The sequence below is a fragment of the Carcharodon carcharias genome, chromosome 14, assembly GCF_017639515.1.
Source record: "Carcharodon carcharias isolate sCarCar2 chromosome 14, sCarCar2.pri, whole genome shotgun sequence".
NCBI lineage: Eukaryota > Metazoa > Chordata > Chondrichthyes > Lamniformes > Lamnidae > Carcharodon > Carcharodon carcharias.
Genome location: NC_054480.1, coordinates 136,973,613 through 136,998,509, shown reverse-complemented (window position 1 = coordinate 136,998,509; position 24,897 = coordinate 136,973,613). Strand labels below are relative to the sequence as shown.

At 46.6% G+C, this 24,897-nt stretch overlaps 1 protein-coding gene across 8 annotated transcripts in view; it reads right to left on the bottom strand.

Moving 5' to 3' along the window:
- LOC121286860 (transducin-like enhancer protein 4) overlaps nucleotides 1–24,897 on the bottom strand; it is a 214,085-nt gene that overhangs the window by 46,717 nt on the left and 142,471 nt on the right. For 6 of the 8 annotated variants that reach the window (XM_041204006.1, XM_041204008.1, XM_041204009.1 and 3 more), the window contains exons 9-13: nucleotides 23,365–23,484; nucleotides 7,360–7,413; nucleotides 4,944–5,096; nucleotides 2,640–2,769; nucleotides 1,383–1,543 (exon numbers count right to left, since the gene is read on the bottom strand). In XM_041204006.1, the coding sequence (XP_041059940.1) occupies nucleotides 1,383–1,543; nucleotides 2,640–2,769; nucleotides 4,944–5,096; nucleotides 7,360–7,413; nucleotides 23,365–23,484 (618 nt within the window). The remainder of the gene's footprint in view (nucleotides 1–1,382; nucleotides 1,544–2,639; nucleotides 2,770–4,943; nucleotides 5,097–7,359; nucleotides 7,414–23,364; nucleotides 23,485–24,897) is intronic. The other 2 variants (XM_041204012.1, XM_041204013.1) reach the window with 1 other exon arrangement.

The window sequence follows — 24,897 nt, the reverse complement described above, 5'->3', positions numbered from 1 at the left end:
GCCGCTTCTGGAGTCCGCCGGGAACGCAAACAGGGAAGCTGCGTGGAGAGGTCGGGGGTGGGGGGGGTGAAATCGCAAGCTGGGTGCGCAATGTTTCCTGACGGGTTGTCCGTCAGCGTGCACCAGAGGCGTCGGAGTGCGATGTTCGCTCGGTCGGTTGCCGCTGCTTGCAATTTCTCGGAGAAGCCGCCAAGCTGCCGGTTCTGAAGCGAGGCAGTGGCCATCGTGAAGTACGAAGGTTCAGGCCGGGAATTTCCTCATCGCTGCAACTTTGCCAGAAGTCCAGCGAAGACTCCCTTTCGGGCGGCAGAGCAGGGGGCTGGATGAAAGGAAATTCCCAGCCTTAAATTCCTTTACCCTCCATGTTGATGGCGAAGTTAGCCTATCGAAAGCAAATGGGCTACTGAATTAGCAAAGAAAGCTATTTCAGATGAACTTGCTGAGTGTTTGTACTCTACTGTCATAGCAACCTTTCCATGATGTTGTGTTTATGACTTTGCTGGATTTAGGAATTCTCTACAAATACATTTAAAATGTCACTACACAAAGCAGGCGGAGGGTTTCTCTCACCCTCTGCTTCCCCCGTCTCAGTGGGCCTATTATTCGACATACTAGCTGTAAACAAATGCTTGTTTTATACCTGTGTGCAGATGGTGAAGCAGTGTTGCTTTTTACAATCACAAAGCAACAGCCAGTCACAATCATCAATCAATGCTCAATCACCACTGCTGGCCTTATTGCAATAAAACTAACATTGTGTGAGGTGTATTCGGAAAAAAAATCAATATTAAATAGTCAGCTAGTGATTCCATTTGAGCTCAGATAAGCTGCTGTTCTTGAGGTTTCCTCCATGATCCATACCCTCTTAACTGAATTACAGTCCCCTTAGTTCCTAATTATTTGAAACAGCCAGTCGCGCAGCAGCAGTGAATGCCCTGCAACTAAGCGATGATGATGGGGTGAAATCAGGATGTGGATTATTCGTACCAAAGAGTAGCACTGGGACAAAAGCAATCTACTGTGTGGCTCGATTCCAAATTTCTGTTGGAAATCTGAAGTTAAACATAGAAGATGCTGAAAACTCTCTGCTGTGGAGAGAAGAACAGCTAATATTGCAGATCACATGGTCACATGATTGTGTGAAATTCTTTTGTTTTATTAAACACAGCAGCCGGTTTCCAATAAATGCGCTGATAGCCTTGCTACAATGCGAGGCAAAGGAATTTGGTACAAAGAGATTTGTTAATAATATCACCTGATTTCACCCAACACTTGTTCCTCTTTCAAGGCCTCTCTGCACAACTGTTATTTCTGAAAGCATCACGGGATATTACATTTTTCATTATTTCACATCAAGGCATAAACATAGCCTGTGTCCTCACCATTGGGGAGCGGCCGTACACTGCCGCAGTGCTCATTTGTGGTGAGATGTGGAGACTTGCGTAGGCCCCTGGGCTGGGCAACTCCCCGTTCATTCCTGCATGCGTCATCATCCCAAATGGTGTTGGGTAGGGGCCTGGTACAGTCAGTGGGCTCCTCAGACCTTTGTGGTGAAAAATATAAGGGAAGCATTTGCAGATGATGGTTAATTTGCAGCATTTGTAAGCTTTCACTAAGCTACACTCGCACCAGTGGGGGATACACTCAGACTGATGGAGGCACTCACACTGAATCAACACATTCAGACACACTAATGGGCACATTCACACATACAAAATCATTGAAGAAAATATGAGCATCCACATAATTAGTTTATGCGAATGCTGAGAACTGAAACAATGGGCATGATTTGGGGTTTTGGTTTGGGACCTCTCAACATCAGGGTCCTGACCCCGCACTCTTGTGAGAAAACAGTCGCCCAGCAGTGATTTTCCCTGAATTGGTCAGTTAGTGGCCAGAGGATGGGTGCTTGGTCAGTGAAGGGTGGCAGGTGGGGCTTTGAGGCCGTAGGGCCAAAAGGAGACCCTCCAGCTGGGAAGGAGCTACAGCCTGCAGTTCAGGTAATGGGGAGAGAGTGGGTGCCCCCATCTTGAGGTGCCCACCTGAGCAATATTTTTTATTTTTTAAAAAGAAGTTTAAAAGCTGAAGCAGTGACCAGGTAGGCAGGGAGGGCCTCAAAGCCTGCCTCGAGCACTGGCCCTCTAGGCTGTTGCCGGGCGGCCGTCTCCAGGCAGTTAGCCTAGTTTCCTACGTGGCAGGGGCATGGAGGCTGACTGGAAAATCCAAGTTGGGCCTCTGTTAATTAACCTTACTGTAGGCCATTTACTCTCTCTAATTTCCTACCCGCTGCTTGCGGGCAGGTTGGTCTTCCACACCTGATCCACTGGCAGAGAAATGGCCCCGGGGCTGGATGGTGCCAGCAAACTGGCACACTGGCTGCAATGCGTTGTTTCATGCCCATACGCCTGTGTACTCACCCAAACACATTTACGCGCTCAAACACATTCACCACAGCTTCAAGTTGATGTATGCATTCACCTGCATGAAAATCTTCACGCGCATGTGCGCATTACCACATATGCAACCACTCCCCTTTAAACATATCCCCCCCCACCCCTTTCTCTGTAGTATATTAGGGTCCGAGCCACCTGTGTAAAGTCCGCCCAGCATTCCCTCAAGAATGGAGACAAACAACTTACCCAGTGCATCCACAGAGGGTTTGCTGGAGATCTGGCGCAGCCTGGACGCAGAGCTAGGGCCAGGGGTCAAAGAGTCGCTGCGGGGAGTTGGGGTGATAGATTTAGACACTGGCGTGGTGGCCTTCTCATTCTGATAACAGATAAATGAAGCAATATTGAGATCAATGTGAATTCACCGTACAATTGAATTCCCACCTCCTACCCAAGCACTGTAATGTCTCTGCCTTGCTGACTGGATGCAAACCTCAATACAGTACATTTATCACGCAATGTCCTTTTTTTAAAGAAGTAATAACACCCCCAATAATACAAATACTTTTTTCTTTTCCCTCCATTTTTCTCCTGAAAGTTCTGCAATTCCCTTGTGCCTCAACCAAGAGACCATTCTCCATTTGCAAACCGGGACATTGGCGTTAACCATGGCTAGGGAGGTCTTATGGTGCAGTGGGCAGTGTCCCTGCCTCTGCCTCTGGGTTCAGGTCCTACCTCAGGACTTGATGGCCAAGGAAGGTGCGTTGATAACACAGCCAAACAGGTTGATTACCAACCTGCAAATCCTTCCAACATGCACCAATGGCAGGCGGTAAGACCGGGAGAGATTCCTGGTCAGCCATATGATGGAAGGAAAGTTTGAGCCTCTGCCGTCACTATCCATAGCTCCAGAATACAACATGCATGTTGCCATGGCAACTGAGACTCCCTGAATGAACTGTAACACACACACACACAACACATTCAACAATGGACGGAGGTTACCACAGTCAAACCCAACCTTGTCAACACACATGTTGCAATGGGTCGGTAGATAGTGATCAAGGGTGGAGACCCTCGTGCCAACACTTCTACTGGGGACAGCTGTTGCCGACAAGCTACTGCACTGACTGAGATCGAGGCTCAGAATTTCTGCACCCTCCTGGTTCGCTGCCACATTGGTTGGGATTGCTCACTAAGCTATCAAATGAAAGAAAGAATTTGCATTTGTATTGTGTCTTACACATCCTCCCATTGCCAGAAGGGGCTTAGAACCAAGGAATTATTTTTGACCTGTGGGCACTGTTGTTTTATTGGTAAAAGTGGAGTCAATTTGCACACAGTAAGGCCCACCCACACCATACTGAGATCAATGACCAGTTAATTTGTTTTTGTGATGTTGATTCAGGTATAAATATTGACCTGGACACCCGGAAGAATTCCCCTCCCCTTCTTTAAATCGTGCTGCAAGGTTTTTGCAGTTTATTAGTTTAATGGAAGAGAGCAAATAACAGTAGCAGGAACTGAAATTCATTTAAAATTAAAAAGTGTTAAAAAATAGCCCAAAGTGGAGCAAATATAAAAGCGTAGTTCTCAGAATTAATTCTGAGGGCATTATAACAATTTGATTTCCCTTTTTTAAATTTGTTCATGGGGGGTGTCAGTGGCTAGGCCAGCATTTATTGCCCATCCCTTTTTGCCCTTGAGAACTGAGTGGCTTGCTAGGCAATTTCAGAGGGCATTTAAGAGTCACACATAGGGCAGACCAGGTAAGGACAGCAGATTTCCTTCCCTGGAGGACATGGGTTTTTACAACAATCACCTCATAGAGACCACAAGACTTTGAATTTAAATTCCATCATCTGCCATGATGGGATTCGAACCTAGGTGCCCAGAGAATTACCCTGGCTCTTTAGGTTACTAATCCAGTGACAATACCACTATGCTACTGCCTCCTGTCTGGGTTAATAATGCTGAATATCAAATACTTCTAGGAAATTATATAGCAGAGACACAAAAACAACACTCCATACTCTGAAAAAAAGGCTCACATTTTTATAGCACCTTTCATCACCTCAGGATGCTTCAAAACCAATAAAGTGCTTTTTGATGTGTAATCTCTGTTGTAATGTAGAAAATGGAACAGCCCATTTACGCAGAGAGTCCCACGAACAGTAATGCAATGATGACCAGATTATCTGTTTTAACAATGTTGGTTAAGGATAAACATCTGCCAGAGCACTAGGCAGAATTACCTAGCTCTTTATTGAAATAAGGAATATGAGAGGGCTGATGGAACCTCGGTTCAGTGTCTCATCTGAGAGGCAACATCTCAAGACAGTGCAGCGCTCTCTCAGTACTGGACTGCCAGCCTAGATTTTGTGCTCAAATCTGTGCTGTGGGACTTGAACCCACAATCCTCTGACTCAAGAGGCGAGAGTGCCATCCAATGAACTGTGGCTGAAGGCTGATGACACCACTCAGCTCCCAGAAGCCCAGGCACACACTTCACTTGGTAACCTAAAGAAACTCACATAGCAGAGCTCTACTTACCAGGCCCGGTTCTTTAGGCTTGGTGGGTGGCGTGCTGCGCGAGGATGCCAGGGACGCAGGGCTGCTCGGAGCATCCTTTCTCAAAAGGTGGAACTTATCTATCCCATTTCCGCGGGGCGAGTGGGATGGGCTGCCTTGTGGAGACGATGGATCCTGCATTCAAATAGAATCAATGGATCAGGAACCAGGGTAGCCCAGTTCTCTGCTGTATAAACCAGGAGTACTGTGAACAGCTCTGAGCTCCATATTATAAAACGGATACAAAGGCACTGGAGAAGGGGCAAAAAAGATTTCCTAGAGTGATACCACAATTGAGAGGCTGTACTTATCAGTAAAGATTGAACAGGCTGGGGCTCTTTTCTCTAGAGTGGTATCCTAATGGAAGCCTTCAAGTCTATGAGAGGGCTTGATATTGCAGACAGGAAGAAAATGTTTCCACTTGTGGACAAGATCAGAAGTTGGGGCTCTGAATATAAGAGAGTCTCTAATAAATCCAACAAGGAATTCAGGAGAAACGTCTTTACCCAGAGAGCGATTGGATTGTGGAACCTGCTACTGCAGGGATTAGCTGAAGTGAATAGCATAGATGCATTCAACGGAATCCAGGTAAGCACGTAAGAGAGAAAGGGATAGAAGGATATTATTATATATTATTATATTACAATTTTACAGGGCATTGGTGAGACTGCACCTAGAGTACTGTATTTTGGTCAACTTATTGAAGGAGGGATATACTTTCATTGGAGACAGCTCAGAGAAGGTTCACTAGGTTAATTTGTGGGATGAAGGGGTTGTCTTATGAAGAAAGGTTGAACAGGTTAGATCCATACTCACTGGAGTTTAGAAGAATGACAGGTGATCTTATTGAAACAGCTATGAGGATATATTGGAGATAAATAGATTGGAGAGGTTGGGACTGTTCTCCTTGGAGAGAAGACTAACAGGAGATTTGATAGAGGTGTTCGAAATCATGAGGAGCTGGACAGAGTAGATAGGGAGAAGCTGTTCCTGCTTGTAAAAGGATTAAGAACAAGAGGGCAGTGATTTGCGAAAGAAGCAAATGTGACATGGGAAAAAACTTTCACACAATGAGTGGTTCGAGTCTGGAATGCATTACCCATAAGTGTGGTGGAGATAGGTTCAATCAAGGCATTCAAGACGGCATTAGATGATTACTTGAATAGAAACATTGTGCAAGGCCACGGGGAAAGGGCAGGGCAATGGCACTAGGTGATAATGCTCATTTGGAGGGCTGGTGCAGACACAATGGGCCGAATGGCCTCCTTCTGTGCTGTTAAGATTCTGTGATTCTGTGACATGTTGATGGGGTTCAATCAAGTAATCTGGGAAGAAACTCATGTGGCACATAAACACTGGCACGGATCTATTGGTCCAAATGACCCATTTCTGTGCCGCAAATACATAGTAGTACTTAATAATTAACATAAAGGATCTCTGGCTGATGGGGACAGCAAGTGTGATGCATCTCCTTCCTGTGAGGACGTTTCATTCTATTCACCCCTCCCCCGTTCCACTAAGCCACTTGGGGTTCCACAGGGAACCCCGGCCAGCTGACACAAGTGGGTTTCAGCACTCCGCCAGGAACCGCACATTCCATTAGCTCAGTCCGTCAGTCCCCCCGCTACACCCTTCCTGTTTGAACAAAGCTCCTCTTACATGAGGTTAGCCTCAACCTACGTACTTGCAGTTCCCACTTAAGTCTGCAACGCAAAAATGCTCTGCTTGTGAGATGTGAGAAAGCACATCAATTTTGTGCAAGTCGAGAAAGAATTGGGTGTTGCTCCAATAAACTCAAGGGTTTCACACTCCAGAAGAGAGCAATGGTGTATTTAAAAATGAACCTAGAAGTACGTAGGATTTATAACACAGAAACAGGCCATTCGACCCAACTGGTCCTTGCACTCTGCATGTTCTACAGGAGCCTCCACCACCTTACTTTAATATTACCCTATCAGTAAATCCTCCTATTCCTTTCCCCTTCATGTACATAACTGCCTTCCCCTTAAATGCATCTACGCCATTCATCTCAACCACAGCAAATTCTATATTTATCACCATTCTCTGGGAAAAGAGGTTTCCTCTGAATTTCTTACTGGGTTTATTATGAACTATTTTATATTTATGTCCCTCGCTTTTGGATCTCCCCACCCCCCACCGAGTGGAAACACCATCACTACGTCCACTCGTCTTAAATTTTCACAACCTCAACCTTCATCAGATTCTCAGAAAACGCAAATCAGTTGTAGAGTTAGTGTGTTTTCTGATCAATCACGCCATTTTACATATAATATATATGTGCGTATCTGTTACAAAGTCAGGCTATTATTTTTTAGTATTACAGGCACGTAAAACTGAAAATGGCAAAAAAGCAAAGCTACTAAAAATGCATACACACCTCATTTGAAACATCCACGACCAAGTTATCATCACTCTTATCGCCATCACTGTCCTGATAATAAAAAGACGATGATGTAAGAAGCTATGCACAAGGCAAATGAAACCAAAGAGTGTAATTATGTGCAGTGCAATATCAGTATCAATATCAGCCAATGGCTTGAGGTTGGCTGTGTGAAATTCCTCACTCCTTCCCCCCCTGCACTACTTCAACATGAGCTTCGTTTTATTGGTTTTAAACAGGTCATCAGCTTCACCTGAAAAGAGTGGAGAAGGACGAGCTGTGTTGGTTGTATTTCACAGTCTGATTTCAAGCTCTACGTCTCTGAAAGGTCATTTTCCGAGCCCAGACCACCTGTGAGGAGCCTTGCCAATGGGGCATCCACACCAGGAAATCGTGGGCAGGCCGTATCTGACTTTCCAGCATGTGGCGAGTGAGTGAAGCCCATTGACAGCACAAAGCCACAACGTTAGCCTGCAAGTATTTCAGACCCTATACTTAAAAGAGTATATTCTTCATGCTAATTCCTTGTGGTTATCGTTGCCTGGGCGGAAACAGATATATTTGCACTTTTGCATCATGTTGATGCCACACTGCCGACACATGTGGGCCTCGTGATTTTCAGGCAATTTAGTTTTTCGTTTCCTGTGAGTTTTAAATCAAAAGTCATCCAGGAGTCGCAGAACTCAGGAGTGAACGGCAACAGATTAGCAACGACTCAGTGTTCTCTTTCAAGACCGTGCAGCATCATAATAGGGATGTGAATGATGTCAGTGCCAGGGCGATGAAATGTTCCACAGCAGTCGAGCATTCCTGAGTGAGGAGTAGTGCAGGCTTATTGTCATCCATAAACAAACTTCACTGAATAAACCATCCAGAAGCACGTGGTATTTCACATGCAGTATCCTGCACTGGTGACACTGCTACATGGAGGCCTCATTTTGTTTGCCTTATTCTTTCATGGGTCGTGGGTGCTGCTGGCAAGGCTGGCATGTTTTTGCCTGTTGCCCATCCCTTGAACCGCACGGCTTGCTAGGCCACTTCGGAGGGCAGTTAAGATTCAACCACATTTCTGTGGGTCGGGAGTTCACACGTAGGCCACACCAGGTAAGGATAAGGGATTTCCTTCCTTAAAGGACAGTAGTGAGCCAGATGGGTTTGTACAACAATCAACGCCTGTTTCATGTCCAGCATTACTGAGACTAGCTTTCAATTATAGGTTTTATCAATTGATTTTAAATTCTACCAGCTGCCATGGTGGGATTTGAGCCCATGTCCCCTGAGCATTAACCTGAGCCCCTGGATTACTATTCCATTACCACCGCACCCACATCTTCTCAACCTCTATGAGGTTGTGATTGAGGACAATACACAAAATACCACTTTTGAAAGAAAACATTCTCCCCTCCCACCAGCTTCCCCCCCTCTCCTCCCAAAAGTGCTGACATCCCGCATTCTGATGGGTGGCCGCCAATCTCCCCTACCTCATCTGAGTGACCACTCCTCATATATGATATACTGGGGTGGAAGCTCACCTTGGTGTGAAGTCACACAGCTAATGGTATGACATCAACCAACCATTACAAACCTTATTCATTAATCATTTGTTTTGAAGTCAACGGGACAAGCAGCCTGTATGATACCATCCAACAACAACAACTTGCATTTATATAGCAACCTTAACATAATGAAACATCCCGAGGCACTTGACAGAACCTTATATAACACCATTTGACACAGAGCCGTATAAGGAGATATTAGCAGATGATCAAAACCAGGAGCGTCTCAATGGAGGAAAGAGAGGTGGAGAGGCGTAGGGAGGGAATTCCAAGCTTAGGGCCTGGGCAACTGAAGGCACGGCTACCAATAATGGAGTGATTAAAATCAGGAATGTTCAAGAGGCCAGAATTAGAGGTGCACAGATATCTCATAGGGTTTGTAGGACTGGAGGGAATTAGAGATAGGGATGGATGACAGGGATCCCCCTCCAAAACAAATGGAGGGATTTGAAAGCAAGGGTGAAAAATTAGCTTTCCTTGACCAGGAGTGATGGTTGGAGGGGACTTGGTGCGAGATGGGTCACAGGCAGCAGAATTTTAGTTGATCCCAAGCTTGCGGAGGGTACAGCATGGTGGCTCAGCCTGGAGTGCGCTGGAATAGTCAAGCCCTGAGGCAACAAAAAATGGGGGTTTCAGCAGCAGATAAACTGAAGCAAGGGCAGAGTCAGGCAATGTTTGGGAGGTGGAAACAGGTGGTCTCAGTGATGGTGTGGATACGCGGTGGAGAGCTCATCCCCGTGTCTTTCAGTGGACATGTGACCGCCGCACGGTGCAACCCTTTCCTCTCCCAAGAGCAAGACACACAAACAAATACATTCTGACAGGAACCACTGGATAAAGATTGTGTTCTTTACCGCGGGAGCCAGAAGCAACATACACTGCTTTGGTGTAGAAGAGAATTACAGGGCTTGTTTGTCCTTCCGGCTGTTAGGGCATTCTCTCTGGACCACAGCCAATAACATGAGCGTGAGGGTAAGCAACAAGCCCTGTCCCAGTGTTCGGTCAAGTCTTTGATGAGCAGGTTGCACTAAGATTCACAAAGGGGCTGGAATTTGGAAATTCCTTCCCCCATGACAGGACAGAAGAGATGGACAGCTCATCAAATGAAGAAATGCGGACATGTCTCACTGCATCAGAATACTCTAGCTTGCAGCCCAGTGGGTAGTTGCAATGAATGGTCAGCAACAGACAGTAGGTGGAGGAGGCTCCAGAAATCCAGCTCAGTGGAGTTGGGGTAACCGGGGCCAGCTAGGCAGACCCTGGCAAGGGGGTGGGAGGGGTGGTGATGTTACTGAGAAGGTGGCTGTTACCACCAGGGTAGTAGGGGAATAGGGGGAGCACCCTCCTTCCCTGCCATGTGCCTGCAAAAAAGTGTTAATCCAAACCTGCGACCTCTACCCCCTAGAAGGACAAGGCCAGCAGACACATGGGAACACCACCACCTGGAAGGTCCCCTCCAAGCCACTCACCATCCTGACTTGGAAATATATCGGCCGTTCCTTCACTGTCGCTGGGTCAAAATCCTGGAACTCCCTCCTTAACAGCACTGTGGGTGTACCTACACCACATGGACTGCAGCGGCTCAAGAAGGCGGCTCACCACCACCTTCTCAAGGGCAATGAGAGGTGGGCAATAAGAACGGTGGTCTCGCCAGCAACGCACACATCCTGTGAAAAATATAATTTTAAAAATGTGGCGGTCCCCCAATGTGGCGAAGTGCCCACTGGAGCTGGTAAAATACCAGTGGCGGTGGAAAGAGGCCCTTAATCGGCCATTTAAGGGGCCTCAATTGGCCTCAGGACAGGAGGGCTGTCCACCATTGGTAAAACGCCAGCAGTCATGGGAAGATGGCGGACACTCCACCCCACCCCCACCAGCCCACTTGGATGTTTTCACCTTCCCACCTTCCCTCTCACCTTCCCTCCCACCCCACCACCCCTACCCCTCCCCTTTCCCCACCCCCCACCAGCACCCTGCCTTCAGGCACACTGCCTAGGGCTTCATAAAGTCCTGGCCTTTGTGGGGTAGGTTTTCACACTGGCAAGTCCCCTGCTGCTGAGCTCTCAACCTTGTCTGTGTCAAGTTTTTCTGGTTTAGGGGAGGGGAATTGATCCAAGATTCCCACTCCTTGAGCAGGATTTTTCCCACAAGGTTTAGGCTCCTGGCCATCAGGCTCAATTGGAGTCAGAAGTCCGCACTGTGCAGGGTAACAAACACCCGGCTGCGGGTTTCCCCGAATTGGCCAATTAATGGCCAGAGTGTGGGCTCACTGTCCAATTAAAGAGCCTTCCCCCACCCCCACCCCCGGCTTCAAAGCAGCAGCAAGATACCATGGCAGGTCAGTAAGGGAGAGGGTCCTCCAAAAATGGAGGCGCACTCTCTCCAACCTTTTTAAATCTAAATTAATTTTTTTAAAAAGCCATTGTAACCAGGTCACCACTGTGAGGGAGGGGGGGGGGGGCCTTGCATAGGTAGCCTGCAGCTGCAGTTAAGCCTGGCAGGCAGTGGGGGTGGTGGGGTGGGGGGTCTTCTAGGCCTGCCTGGAGCGTTGACTCCCCAGTTTACCACCAGGAGGCTGCCTCATAGCAGCTGCACATGCCCCAGCCGTCTGCGAGAAGCTGGAGGCCGTCTGGAAAATTCCACAATTGGTCTCACCGGGCCACTATCTACCCTTAATTCGCTATCTTCCTCTTGTGGATGGGCAGCCCTACCCAGCTACCAACAACCCCCCAACCCCAACCCCCCCCACCCCACACCCCACCCCCCCCCCCCCACCCCCCCCCACCCCCCACCAACCCCCACCTCCGCATCCCCCCCCACCCCGCCAACCCCCATTCCACCTCTGGGAAAATGGCCCAGGGTGAGACGGAGCCAAGGAACAGGCACAGCAGCGCAAAATTATGTGCCTTCCATATCCTCCTCTATCGGAGGTTAAAAATCAGGCCCCTTGTTTCTTTATCGTTGGAAATATGTGTCTTGAAGTCAGCAGAGGATAGGAACAAGCTGACAGTGATGCCCGGTGTCAGTCTCTATCTAACCTAACACATGGAGACATAGCCACTGGCATAAGGTGCTGGAGGGTGGTCAGTGCCTAGAGGTCTAAATGCCAACATTAGTCAGTGCCTTCAGGAGACAAAAAAAAAGGAACTGGGGAGAAAATAAACAAGCCAAGACAGGTTGAATGTGATCGTGTTCCTGAGTGGAACACTGCAGGGAACGAGTACAGTCAGATACGTGATCCACAGCAAACAGAATCACTAATAGAACCTTCAGCACATCAGGCAACTGTGGTACACGAATAAACAAGATTAATACTGGAATATAACATGCATAACTGAGGCACGAGGTGAGAAGTAAGAACATCAATCAACACTAGGCTCCCTCATTGCAGCACACAAGTTGTCAAGCCCTGCAATAGAGCGAATTCATCAGCTTGTGTGGCCCCTTTAAAGATGTGCAGAGCCGTACAATAATATTTAAATTGGATTACAAGAAGGCAGACTTCTACTGGGCATTAGTGCCCACTGACCTGCCAATTGGATTGCTCGATTATAACGAACCATCCACTATAACAGCAACAGAGGGCACTGTGGTAATTTAATCTTTCATGGAGGTTATCTCTATAGGAGACTGGCTGTTAGAAGAGAGGTTATAATAGCCAAACAAAATGAAGCTATATCACTATTTTTAGCCTTGTACTGGCTTTCGTCAAAGGAACACTCAGCACTGTTTTTGTATCTCTCTGCGCTCCTTCAGCTCCTGATCTGGAAGATCTGGAAACTGTCTTCCAAATGATCTGTGCTTTAATCGAGCTGTTTACAAAGTCCCAGTTGCATCACCGGTTTATCAGAACTGGCTGAGAAGCCCCCTCAACAAATGCTAACAGATTTGGCTCCTGCCAGCAGTTTGATTGGCCGTTTGGCAGTGATTAAGCACATCTCGCAGGCCCTGGATTTGCTCCTGGGCCCAATCACCATTTGACCCAGTTTAAAAAGTAATAATTACAGTGGCATTCTGTGTGGGGCGTGTTAAACTGAACTGCTTTCCATTCTTTTTCTCCTCCCCTTTCCCCCCCCCACTTACAATTCAAATCGAAGTTAATAGCTGCTACACCACTGGCCTGCAGTCATGTTACTTAGCAACCAAATCAGAAGGGTCATGGACCTCAAGAGTCAAGCCAACAATAGTGCCTTAGAAAGCAGCCAATTCATACAGATTTACTAATCAGCTTGGGATCTACTTTCAAGGCGAATGTATCTGTGTGGGTTACACTATTTAGTCTCTTTTTTTCAGTGAGTACAACACTCCCTATTTTCAATCTATCCCCCAATCGTACACAGGTCAGACAGAGAGGGTAGATGGCTGAGCAAGACTCAAGCGTATATTGATGTTGCTCTGAAAGCAGACAGGCAGGGCACTGAAGGGTCTTTTTTAAAAATTAACCCTCGATTTTTCCTGTACCTGTGGGCCACTGCTGGAATACAGCTGAAAGGATGCAGTCATTGTGGCACCTCCTCACTTGGCCATTCTTCATGTATGTGTCCCAATGCTGAGCTTGCCCACTACCCTCTTTGGTGAAACGTTTGGTCACATCTCCCCAAGTAGCTCCTCCTTTGGCTCAACATTCATCTTGTTTCTGGTGAAGGGTCTGTGAGGCACCTTGAGACATTTTTCTCCCTCAAAAGGGCTGCATAAATGCAAGTTGTTGGCTTTGCTGGTGAAACCAGGGAGGCTGGACATTAAGCGAGACGACAACACAAGCTGGGATTTTGGTTCCAGATTGATGGCAGCCAAGCCACCGATGGATAACCGGAAAAATAAGAGACAGGTCTGTTGCGACAGCTTCCATGTCTGACGCTCTTGTTTATGTTGTTACACCGCTGATACATGGCTCAGCTTTGCTTTGAGGTAGCTGGGTCTGAACAGAGCCTCAGCAAGTTAAGTTGAGCGTTTGCTACATTGAGCAGGGTTTGATTACTTCAGTTGAAACTCACAGTGGGGCTGACACGAAGAAATAGAACACTCGGAGCTCAGCAGTGAAGTTGCAGCTCATTTCGTGGTGACCAGCAGAGGACAGCAAACTGTAGTTTGACAGCGTTGAGCGTTCCAGAGAAAGCAAGGGCTGAATCAATTCCTCTAAGACGCACACTGAGCCTTGGGATGCTGCTTAAACGTGTTATTTGGTGCCATAAATTAAAGTTAATCATGCCTTTGAATGGATTTCTGTGGCAACGAGCAAAGACTGTGGAAAGGTTCGGAGGAGGAAATGGTCACTGTGTTTATGCAATGCTTGAAAGGACCATTTCCTAGCCAGTATAAATTTTGAAAGGGGCCTTTATATAGATGGTGAGTTGGCAAGGGAGACACACAGTACCAATGTGCTGTGCCATGGAACGATCGGATATGGGTTAGTGCCTCCGTATTCCACATGTGGGACCCCATGGGGATCGTTTTGATCTTGGGTAGAAATGGAAAACAGGCAAAACTCAAATAAGCAAATTATACCCTCCTGCCGAGGTGTCAAAGTCATTGAAAGTGAGAATCAGGAAGGATGCCTAAGTCTCGTATCGCCATGTTATCATGTTGCACAGAGTCCGACTGACTCCCAATTATATTCTAATCACCAATTCAAAATACTGTCATAAAACATAGGGCTATTTTAACATGATTTTTGTGTATTTAAATCCTCGTGAGGGAGCAATTTCTACAGCTGCGGTATTAATAGGGCACTGGATTTTACAATCCAGACATCCTCCACTTGGTCCCCTTGCCTGGGTCAGTGAAACATCTGTGTCAGCCACTGTAACACAGACTGTCCATAGATGTGGGGCAAAAGAGGGAAGAGGGTCAGCGTCTAAATGCAAAGATCAAACCAGAAGGCAGCCTGCTCAGACCACTTGCATTTTAAATTGTAGTTGCAGCGGGTTAGCGGTTCAAAGCCACTTGAAATGCAAAAAAGAAAAAGTCTTGAATTAACAGTTGGTGGACTGTTGATAGTAAATGCGCAACATTAGTAACTCCAGGACAAACCAATTAATGCAGACAGGCCTTTTCAACAGGCTGCTTAAGCTTTGTTATTAGGCTGAGTTAAGCACAATGGGATCCCCAACACCCCATTATCCGAGGGGCCTGGGAAAAACTCGAAAAAACCTCGGGATATTCAGGCACAGCCATACAGTAAGCACACAGAAAGACAGGCTGGCGGCTTGCTACAGCCCAAGGGCTGAACAATGGGGGTCTCAATTGTGCGAATGAGCAGGAAATGAGGTTAAGAAGCTTTATCTGTGCGCAGCGTTTCCCCACTGATGTTTTTCCTTTACAACACGACACCCATTGATATGAGAGGAAATTAATTTTTTAAAAACCGATCTGCATCGCGACAACATTTTCCCTTTCTCAAGGGTCTGTGTAAAATTAAATTTCTGAAACCATAGTGACAAACAAAAGCTGGAAGACTGCCAACTGCTATGTGACCTATAAAATGTAATAAGAAATCGTTATGTACGGTTAGCACTGACAAAGATTCTCATGGGAATTTGAAAATGTAACACTAGGCTACCTACCCGCTCAGGTGAACGTAAAAAAATCCTACAGCACTATTTCAGGAAAGCACAAGGGGAGTTATCTCTTGTGTCCAGGCCAATATTTATCTTTCAATAAATACCCCAATAAACTATCTGTTCATTACCACTTTTGCTATTTGTGTCATTTCACTGTGTGAAAATTGGCTGCTACATTTCCTACAATATAGCAGTGACTGTGCTTCAAAAAGTATTTCATTGGCTGTAAAGCACTTTGCCACATCTGGTGGCAATGAAAGGCACTATATAAATGCAAGTCTTTCTTTTTCTCGAATATATGTTCCCAGAGACAAGAGTATTGGGCAGGATTTTCCCATCAGTGAGGTGGGGGGGGGTGGTGCGTGGTGGGGGCAGAACTCCTGACGTCACCGCGGCCCATTTAAATCGTCTGGTGGGTGGGGGTTCAGCAAAATCAGCTGCGTGCCCGCCAACCTGTCAATGGCCAATTGAGGCAATTGACAGAGTCATTAAAGTAATTAATGGACCCGCTTGTCCAACCTTAAGGTTGGCGGGCAGGCCAGGAGCCCTGGTGGGCTTCAGAAAAAGCACAAAACCTCATCCACGGGCGGGATGAGGTTTCATGTAGGCTTTAAAAAATTTTATTGAAGTTTTAAAAAAAAATTATGGACATGTCCCAACTCATGTCAGGGATTTTATTTATCTAAAATTTTTGATATTTTTGACAGTAGAGCCGATCTCCCTGAGGCAGCACTTAGCCTCAGGGAGATGAGTGCTCTTTCGTGCACATGTGTGAAGGAGCGCACTCTCAGGTTTAGGGATTCCACCACCCCCCCGACCACAAAGGGAGTGCATAGCGCTTCCGTGTGGACATCACGCTGGGCGGGCCTTAATTGGCCCGCCCACATAAAATGGCGGCTGGCCCCTGATTGGGGGTGCCGATCGGAGGTGCGCCTGTGCATGACCCCACTTCAACTTCTCCCCTGATGGGGGGAAATCCTGCCCATTATGTTTGCATATTTCTGGTATTTCTGATTGACATGATTGCTTTTGAGATACATATGCTTATGTGATTTATATCATATTGATAAATATGCAAGTATGGTTTCAGTGAAGACAGTCTGTGATCAAAAATCTAAAAGATTGGTGACCTCAGGACCTTGCAAGGTGCTTTATAACCCATGAAGTACTTTAGAAGTATAGTCACTGTTGTAACATAGGAAACACAGCAGCCAATTTGCTCACAGCAAGCTCCCACAAATAACAATGAACCAAATCACCAGATTCTCAATGTTAGTTTGAGGGATAAATGTTGGCCAGGACACTGGGAAAACATCCCTGCTCTTCTTGGAATAGCCTCATGGGTTTGTTTACATCCATCTGAGAGACCAAGTGGTACCCCGTTAACATCTTATCTTAAAGATGGCAGTGCAACACTCCCTCAGTGCTGCACTGTGCTAGCCCAGATTTTGTATTTAGTCTCTGGCTTGGGACGTGAACCCACTTTCTTCTTACTCAGAGGCCAGTGTGCTAGCAACTGAGCCACAGAAGACACTGGAGAATGTCTGACAGTAAAAACGTGTTAATTGTGCTGCTCTTCATTGCTGATTCTTCAGCTACAGCTTTATGAATATACTGGGATGCCCCACGAAGATATCATGCTGTACTGTACAGTGCTGGTACAAACCGGAGCTGAAGGCATTTTCACATGAGGTTAATGAAAGACAGATGAAACATCCCTAATTGCCTTCAAGAAGGTTATGGTGAGCTGCCTTCTTGAACTGCTGCAGTCCGTTTACTGAAGGTATTCCCATGCTACTGCCAGGAGGGAACGCCAGGATATTGACCAGCGGCAATGAAGCAATGGTAATATAGTTCCATCACACTTCTGACTTGTGCCTTGTAGGTTAAGGAAAGGCTTTGAGAAGTCAAGAGATGAGTCACTCACTGTTGAATAACCAGACTCTGACCCGTTCTTGAGGCCACAATATTTATGTAGCTGGTTCAGTTAACTTTCTGGTCAACAGTGACCCCGTCACCCACCCTCACCCCGATCCAGGTGTTGATAGTGGGGGATTCAATAATGATAACATGCTGCTGAATGTCAAAGGAAGGTGGTTGGACTTTTCCTTGTTGGAGATGGTCATTGCCTGGTCTTCTGTGGCACAAATGTTACTGGCTATTTATCAGGACATGCCTGCATGTTATACAGGTGTTGCTGCACGTAGGCATAGGCTGCTTCCATATCCGAGGAATCACAAATGGAACTGAACATTGTCCAATCAGCAGCAAATAACCCGTCTTCTGACCTTATAATGGAAAGAAGATGATTGATGAAGCAGCTAAATATGTTTGGGCCTAGGACACTACCCTGAGCAACTCCTGCAGTGATGTCCTGGGGCTGAGAGGATTGGCCACAAATAACCACAACCATCCTCCTTGGTGCTAGGTATGAATCCAGACAGTGGAAAGGTTCCCCTGTTTCCCATTGACTTCAGTTTTACTAGGTTTGCATTGATGCCATGTTCAGTTAACTGCTGCCTCGAAGTCATGGTCAGTCACTCTCGCTTCACCTCAGAAATACAGCTCCTTTGTCCATGTTTGAACTAAGGTTACAATGAGTTCTGGAACTGAGTAATCCTGGTAGAATCCAAACTGAGCACATCAATGAGCAGATTATTTATAAGTGCCGCATCATAGCACTATTGATGACACCTTTCACCACTTTGATAATGATTGAGAGTGCATAGATAGGGCAATAATTCCAGATTGGATTTGTCCTTTATTTTGGAACATAGCTGAGTAATTTTCCACTTTGGCGGGTAGATGCCAGTGTTGTAGCTGTACTGGAATAGTATGGCTAGAGGCACAGCTATTTCTAGAGCACAAATCATCAGCATATTTGCTAGAATGCTGATGGGAACCATAGCTTTTCTGTATGTGGTGGGCTCAACCATTTCTTAATGGCATGTGGAGAGAACCAACTGGCAGTGATGGTGAAGACTTCAATAGGAAGCTGAGATGAATTTCTGGCTGAAGATGGTTCCAAATGCTTCAGCCTCATCTTTTGCACTCATGTGCTGGGCTCTGCCATCACTGCAGATAGAGATATTCATCCCCTTCCCATTAGTTGTTGAATTGTCCACCATCATTCACGAATGGATCTTGCAGGAATGCAGAGTTTTGATCTATTAGTTTTGGGGTCACTCAGCTCTGTCTACAGCATGCTGTTTCCATTGTTTAGCAAGCATGTGGCCCTGTGCTGTAGCTACACCAGGTTGACACCTGATTATAGGTACTCCTGGTACTGCTTCTGGGGTGCTCTTCTACACTCCTCATAGAACCAGGGTTTGTAGCTTGGATGGACAGTAAAGATAGAGTGAGGGATATGGCAGGCTATGAGGTTATAACTTGTGGAATATAATCCTGCTATTGCTGATGGCCCACAGTGACTTATAGATGCCCAGTTTTGAGCTGCCAGATCTGTTCTGAAACTGGCCCATTTAGCACTGTTGCACTGCCCTACAGCATGATGCAGGGTACTCTCAGTGTCAAGATGGGTATTTGGCTCCACAAGGGTTTTGCAGTGATCACTCCTGCTGCTACTGTCACAGACAAATGCATCTGCGACAGGTTAGATTGGTAAGGATGAGGTCAATTAGGTTTTTCTCTTCTGTAGGCTCTCTCAACACTTGCCGCAGGCCCAGTCTGACAGACTTGCTTTTTAGTCAATAGGGGTGCCACTGAGCCACTCTTGGTGATCAATATTGAAGACACCCACCCAGAGTACATTCAGTGCCATTGCTCCCCGCAGTGCTTCTACCAAATGCTGTTCAACATGAAGGAGTTCTGATTCATCTGTTCAGGGAGGAAGTTTGCTGGTAATCAGCAGGAGGTTTTCTTGCCCATGTTTGACCTGATACCATGAAACTACGTGGCATCCATACTGATGTTGAGGAACCCCAGAGTCAGCCCCTCCCGTCTGTATACCACTGTGCCGCCACCTCTGGTGGGTCTGTCCAATGGCGGGTACAGGACATATCCAGGAATGGTGGAGACAGGGAGATGGTGGCATAGTGGTAATGTCACTGGGCTAGTAATCCAGAGGCCCAGGCTAATGCTCTGGGGTCATGAATTCAAATCCCACCACGGCAGCTGGTGGAATAAACAAGTCCGGAATTGGAAGCTAGATTCAGTAACGGTGACAGTGAAACTATCATCAGTTCTCGTAAAAAAAACCCATCTGGGTCACTAATGCCCCTTTAGGGAAGGGAAATCTGCCATCCTTACCTAGTCTGGCCTACACGTGACTCCAGACCCACGGCAATGTGGTTGCCTCTTAACTGCCCTCTGAAATGGCCTAGACAAGCCACTCAAGTCAAGGGCAGTTGGGGATGAGCAACAAATGCTGGCCTGGTCAACAACACCCACGTCCCATGAAAGAATGAAGCAATAAAAACAGTGATGAAGGAATTTGGACAGTGCTGGGAGATGGCTGATAGATATGGTTATGAGTATGAATATGTCAGGATGTGGCTTGACTAGTCTGTGGGATAGCTCTCCTGATTTTGCCACCAGTCCTCACGCTTTTGTGAGGAGGGCTGCAAGCTCGGCTGGACTGGGTGTGCATTTGTAGCACCTAAATCCAACGCTTAGGTGGGTGCTGGATGGTCTTTGCGGTTTTATTCCTACTATTCTTTTTTGCAACAGTTTGATGCAGCTGAGTGACTTGCTGGGCAATTTCAGAGGGCAGCTAAGAGCCAATCACATTGCTGCAGGTCTGGTGTCACACGTAGGCCAGACAAGGAGGGCACATTTCCTACCCTAGAGGACATTACGATTACCTTCATGGTCACCATTACTGAAAGTAGCATTTCATCGCCGATTTTTTTAATTAACTGAATTCAAAGTTGCAAGTTGCCACGGTGGGATTTTGAACTCGTGTCTCCGGGTTATTAGTGAAGACTCGGGATTACAAATCCAGCAACACAACCACTAAGTTACCTTACTCGATATTGATTGCGGTGTCACAGCGACTAATGTCCCTCCCATCCCTGTGGACGAAATCTTCTGCCCCAGGAGCTGCTGAGCTTGGAGGCAGGAAGGTTACTTAATTAGGTTGGGCGGGGGCATGCCTAAACTCTGCCACCATCCTGCCCCCAGCGAAATTAAGTTCTGGGCGGGCAGGTCCACGGTCGACCTTCCTGTCCTGCTGCCAATTAAGATCCTTAAGTGGCCAATTAATGACCACTGGAGGGCCTCTGCCTACCACTGCTGGAATTAACCCAGCTCTAGGCGGGACTCTCACCATGTGGCCTGCATGACTGGTAAAAGTGTGCAAGCTGCCTGTCACCTGGACGGAGTTGAGGGGTGGGTCCCCTTGACCACTCAGTGCCTGATTGGGGCAATGGGCATCAGGTAGGGGTGGGGTACCTGCTGGGAACCATATTCCTGCCCTTGCTTCCAGCCCCTACCTCCATGCGACTTGACCCCAAGAAACTAGCCCTGCACACACACACCCCCCCCAATCATTATTTACCCTTCTCCTGTGTTCTGGGACTCCAGGGTGGTGGTGCTGTTCTGACAGCAGCCACAGCTACTTCCATGGTGCTGTCGATCACAGGAACTGCTAGCATCTTATTGGCCGGCAGCTCTTGGTGGGCGGGGTTTCTGCCTCCGGGACTTGATTCTGGAGGAAGATCCACTGGTGTCCCTGGATCTCGCTGATTGGGATCCAGTGGACCTTCCGAAGAAAAAGCAGCACAGGTCTTTCATTGGCTCTCCAGCTGGCAGGCGAGACCCTTGTCACCAACAGAAGATCCTGCCTGATATGTCAGTGACATTGTAGACCTACTTCAAGATTTTTCATGTTGCCTGGTTCTATTGAACCAAACAAAGCATTGTTAAAGATTGTGTTTACAATTTCATTAGAAATGGCAATCAGAGGAAATTTTCTTGTACACGTACACCGCAATAGAACTATTTTCACACAACCCCAAGGACTGAGCAGTGCACTTGGTTTGACCTGGGTCTTCCACCTCTAGGAGTTGTGTGTGAATCAAGCCCGAAGTGATCATTGAGAGTTTACTGCGTCTGCTGGCTGGAATGGGCCAGGCATCAAATGAGCTTGAAGTCTCCATCCAGTTGTTGAAGCTCTAAATTGTCAATCGTACTCAGTGAGGCCATGGAATGCTTTGTGGAGGACTTAGAAAAACCTGCTTTACTGTGGTTGGGCTGCTCTTCTAAGGCTGGGGTAGAATAAAGGGGGCTTTCCCCTGTAGCCATTTGTGCTACCCCCTGGCCTTGGGAGTGAAAAGTGATCCCAATCTTGAAAACTGACAAGTCCACGCAAATTACACCAGCATCATTTTCCTCCCTGATAACCAACGCTTCAAGGGAATTAAATCCACACTTCACACTTAAAAGCATTACTACAAGAGACAAGGAACAGAGCAGAAAACATGGAGCTTCGAGTCTGCTATCCTTTATGTCTTCCTTAGTGTCAAAAATTCTTAAAGTGCCAACAGGACAGGGTGGGCCACAACATCCAGAAAGAGCATTTAACCAGATTCCTGGGTCTCACAGGCAACATTTCAAATGCTACTATAGTACACAGAAATGCTGTCAACAGGAGACACACGCATCTCATTCACTTGCTGCAATCTGTGGTCCAAATGCTCCTAGGTTGTGGGGACTAGATATAGATTGTGAGTCTACTAATACAAATAACGTGAAGAGATGGCCCCACATGTTTACAAATATACAGCAATTGGCATTCTGCAGACTGGTCGTTCAGCTTAAGAATAAAAGGGGCAGAGTGTTGGGTCAGGCTCACTCTCCATAGACAGTAGAGAAACATCTGGACACTATACCAGCTCTTTAAAGTCACAAGTTAATGAATGGCATGTGTTCATCTGATGATTTGCTTTTCATCTATGGATATTTGTATTTATATAGCACTTTTCATGACCACCGAATGTCTCAAGGCGCTTTATAGCCAATGAAGTATTTCTTGAAGTGCAGTCACTGATATAATGTGGGAAATGCAGCAGCCAATTTGCGCACAGCAAACTGCCACAAACAGCAATAGGATAATCACAAAATCTGTTTTTTTTGCAATGGTGACTGAGGGATAAATACTGGCCAGAACTTGGGGATAATTCCCCTGCTCTTCTTTGAAATAGTGCTTGGGATCTTTTACATCCACCTGAGCAGGCAGATGGGGGGGAAATCAGTTTAACGCTTCATCTGAAAGATGGCACCTCTGACAGTGCAACACTCCCTCAGTATTGCATTGGAACACCAGCCTGGATCTTTGTGCCGGAGCCCTGGAGTGAGCCTGGAACCTGGAGACACAGAGATGAGTGTGCTGCCAACTGAATCACAACTGACACTCTATGACATACATCTCTATCTCAATCTATAATACATTAAAAGGCATGCATACAGCATACATTGTCTGAAGGTATGACATATAACATTCGCATATAACATTTTCCTGGTCACCCTAAGCTGATAATAACCCTACTGATATCAAACACCGTACCCCTTGACTCGCCTAGAGTAACACCCTGGAAGACCTAACATTTAAAATCTTGCACATAACATGCACTTTCCTGTTAAGTGTCACCCTTACTTCTTGTCACATTTTCATCATCGCACTTTGTTGACAAGGCCCCTACTGTTGTAAATCGCCATATGCTCTGATTCACGGCAAACAATGCCACAGGAAGCCTGCTAGTACCTCTGGAGGCTAGCAGGGAAAGGAACTGGGTATTTTTGTTCAAAAGTCATCAAAAGCTAGCCTCCAGAGAACTGCACGAGATTGAGATTCAAATTCAAGCCGCCTGCTCACAATGGTGTTGTAACTATTATGCTGGCAATATGATATGAACTCTTTAACATACATAATGTCCCACTGAGTCTTTGTCATCACACTTCCTCTTCTTGCCATCGGTGCTGTAGTCGAGGGAGCCTCTGTGCTTGTCTTCAGCTCGCACACTGTCGGAGGGAGAGACAGATTTACTCTGGGGAAAGATAAGGACATTGAAATGTGTTAATCCTCTGAATTCTCTGCCCCCAGTTGCTGTTTTCACTTGTCAAAGGTGCATCTTTAGCAGCCCACACCACCTATGGAAATCCTGGTCTCTAGTTGTTTTTACATTGTAGGCCTGGCCTCTCAGGTGTGTTCCTATGTTTCATTTACACGAGAAGAATGTGTGAAGCAAAGGCCACTGAACTGCAGACACTGCCTGTGGTAGCTTGGCCGCTGTGTTGGTGTAATGTACTGTTGACATGACATAACGTCACCATAATGAATCCCTACTCATGTCTGCTTGCTGAGTCAGCCTGTACCTGGTCTTAGTTTGCACAAGATCGACGTTTCAGGAGCTGGCAGCATCAAATTCTCAGGATCTGGGCCACATCGGCAAGTCTGCCATTTATTTGCCCATCCTTACTTGCCCCCTAAGAAGGTGGTGGTGAGCTGCTTTCTTGAGCTGTTGGTAACTGTTTGACACAACTGAGCGTTTTATGAAAGGGCAGTTAAAAATCAACAAACTAGCGTAGGACTGGATTCACATGTAGGATAGGTAAGGATAGCAGGTTTCCTTCCCTTAAGGACATTAGTGAACTAGTTGGGTTTTTAATGATAAAACCATCATGGTCACTTTGCTACTGTTACCATCTCTTGATTTTCTGGCTGTTTTTAATTGAATCAAATTCTCAAACTGCCATGGTAGGATGGATGATCAGGCCAGCTCTCTGGAATACTAACCCAGTAGGATAATCACCACACTACCATAAACAGAAAGTGGTTAATAACAGGAACAAGGATGGTCTCAGAACAGTTCTGATGAAGAGTCATTGACCTGAAACATTTGACTCCGTTTCTCCCTCCACCGATGCTGCCAGACCTGCTGAGTATTTCCAGCATTTTCCGTTTTTGATTTCAGATTTCCAGCATCCAAAGTTATTTTTGATTCTGGAGTTGCTGTGAGTAATGAGGGGTGATGATGGCGAATTCCGACAGTTTGCCATCAAAAGCCCCCGCAAAATCCAGAATGAGATGTTTGTATTTTCAGAAGGTAAGGGTTTTCACCGACTGATCTGACCTTCTCTCCTTCCTCAACTAATAAAACCAAAAACAGACCAACTGGATTGTTGCTGGCCCGTATAACAATCACTATCTAAATACAAGTATTATCGCGGCATCAATAGCTGGACTTAGCACCATCGGGCTAGGCAGGGGATAATCAGCAGGTCGCATTGGACAGTGGGCTGGGACCGCTGAGGTCATGCTATCATGCTATCCACCAAGTCAAATAGTCCATTAATATTCGGTGTCAGGGCTCACATGAGAATAATTCTCAGGAAGGGTGAGGGTGAGGGGGCGGTGGGGGGGGGGCGGGGGGGGGTGGCGGGGGGCATCCATTGTCCAT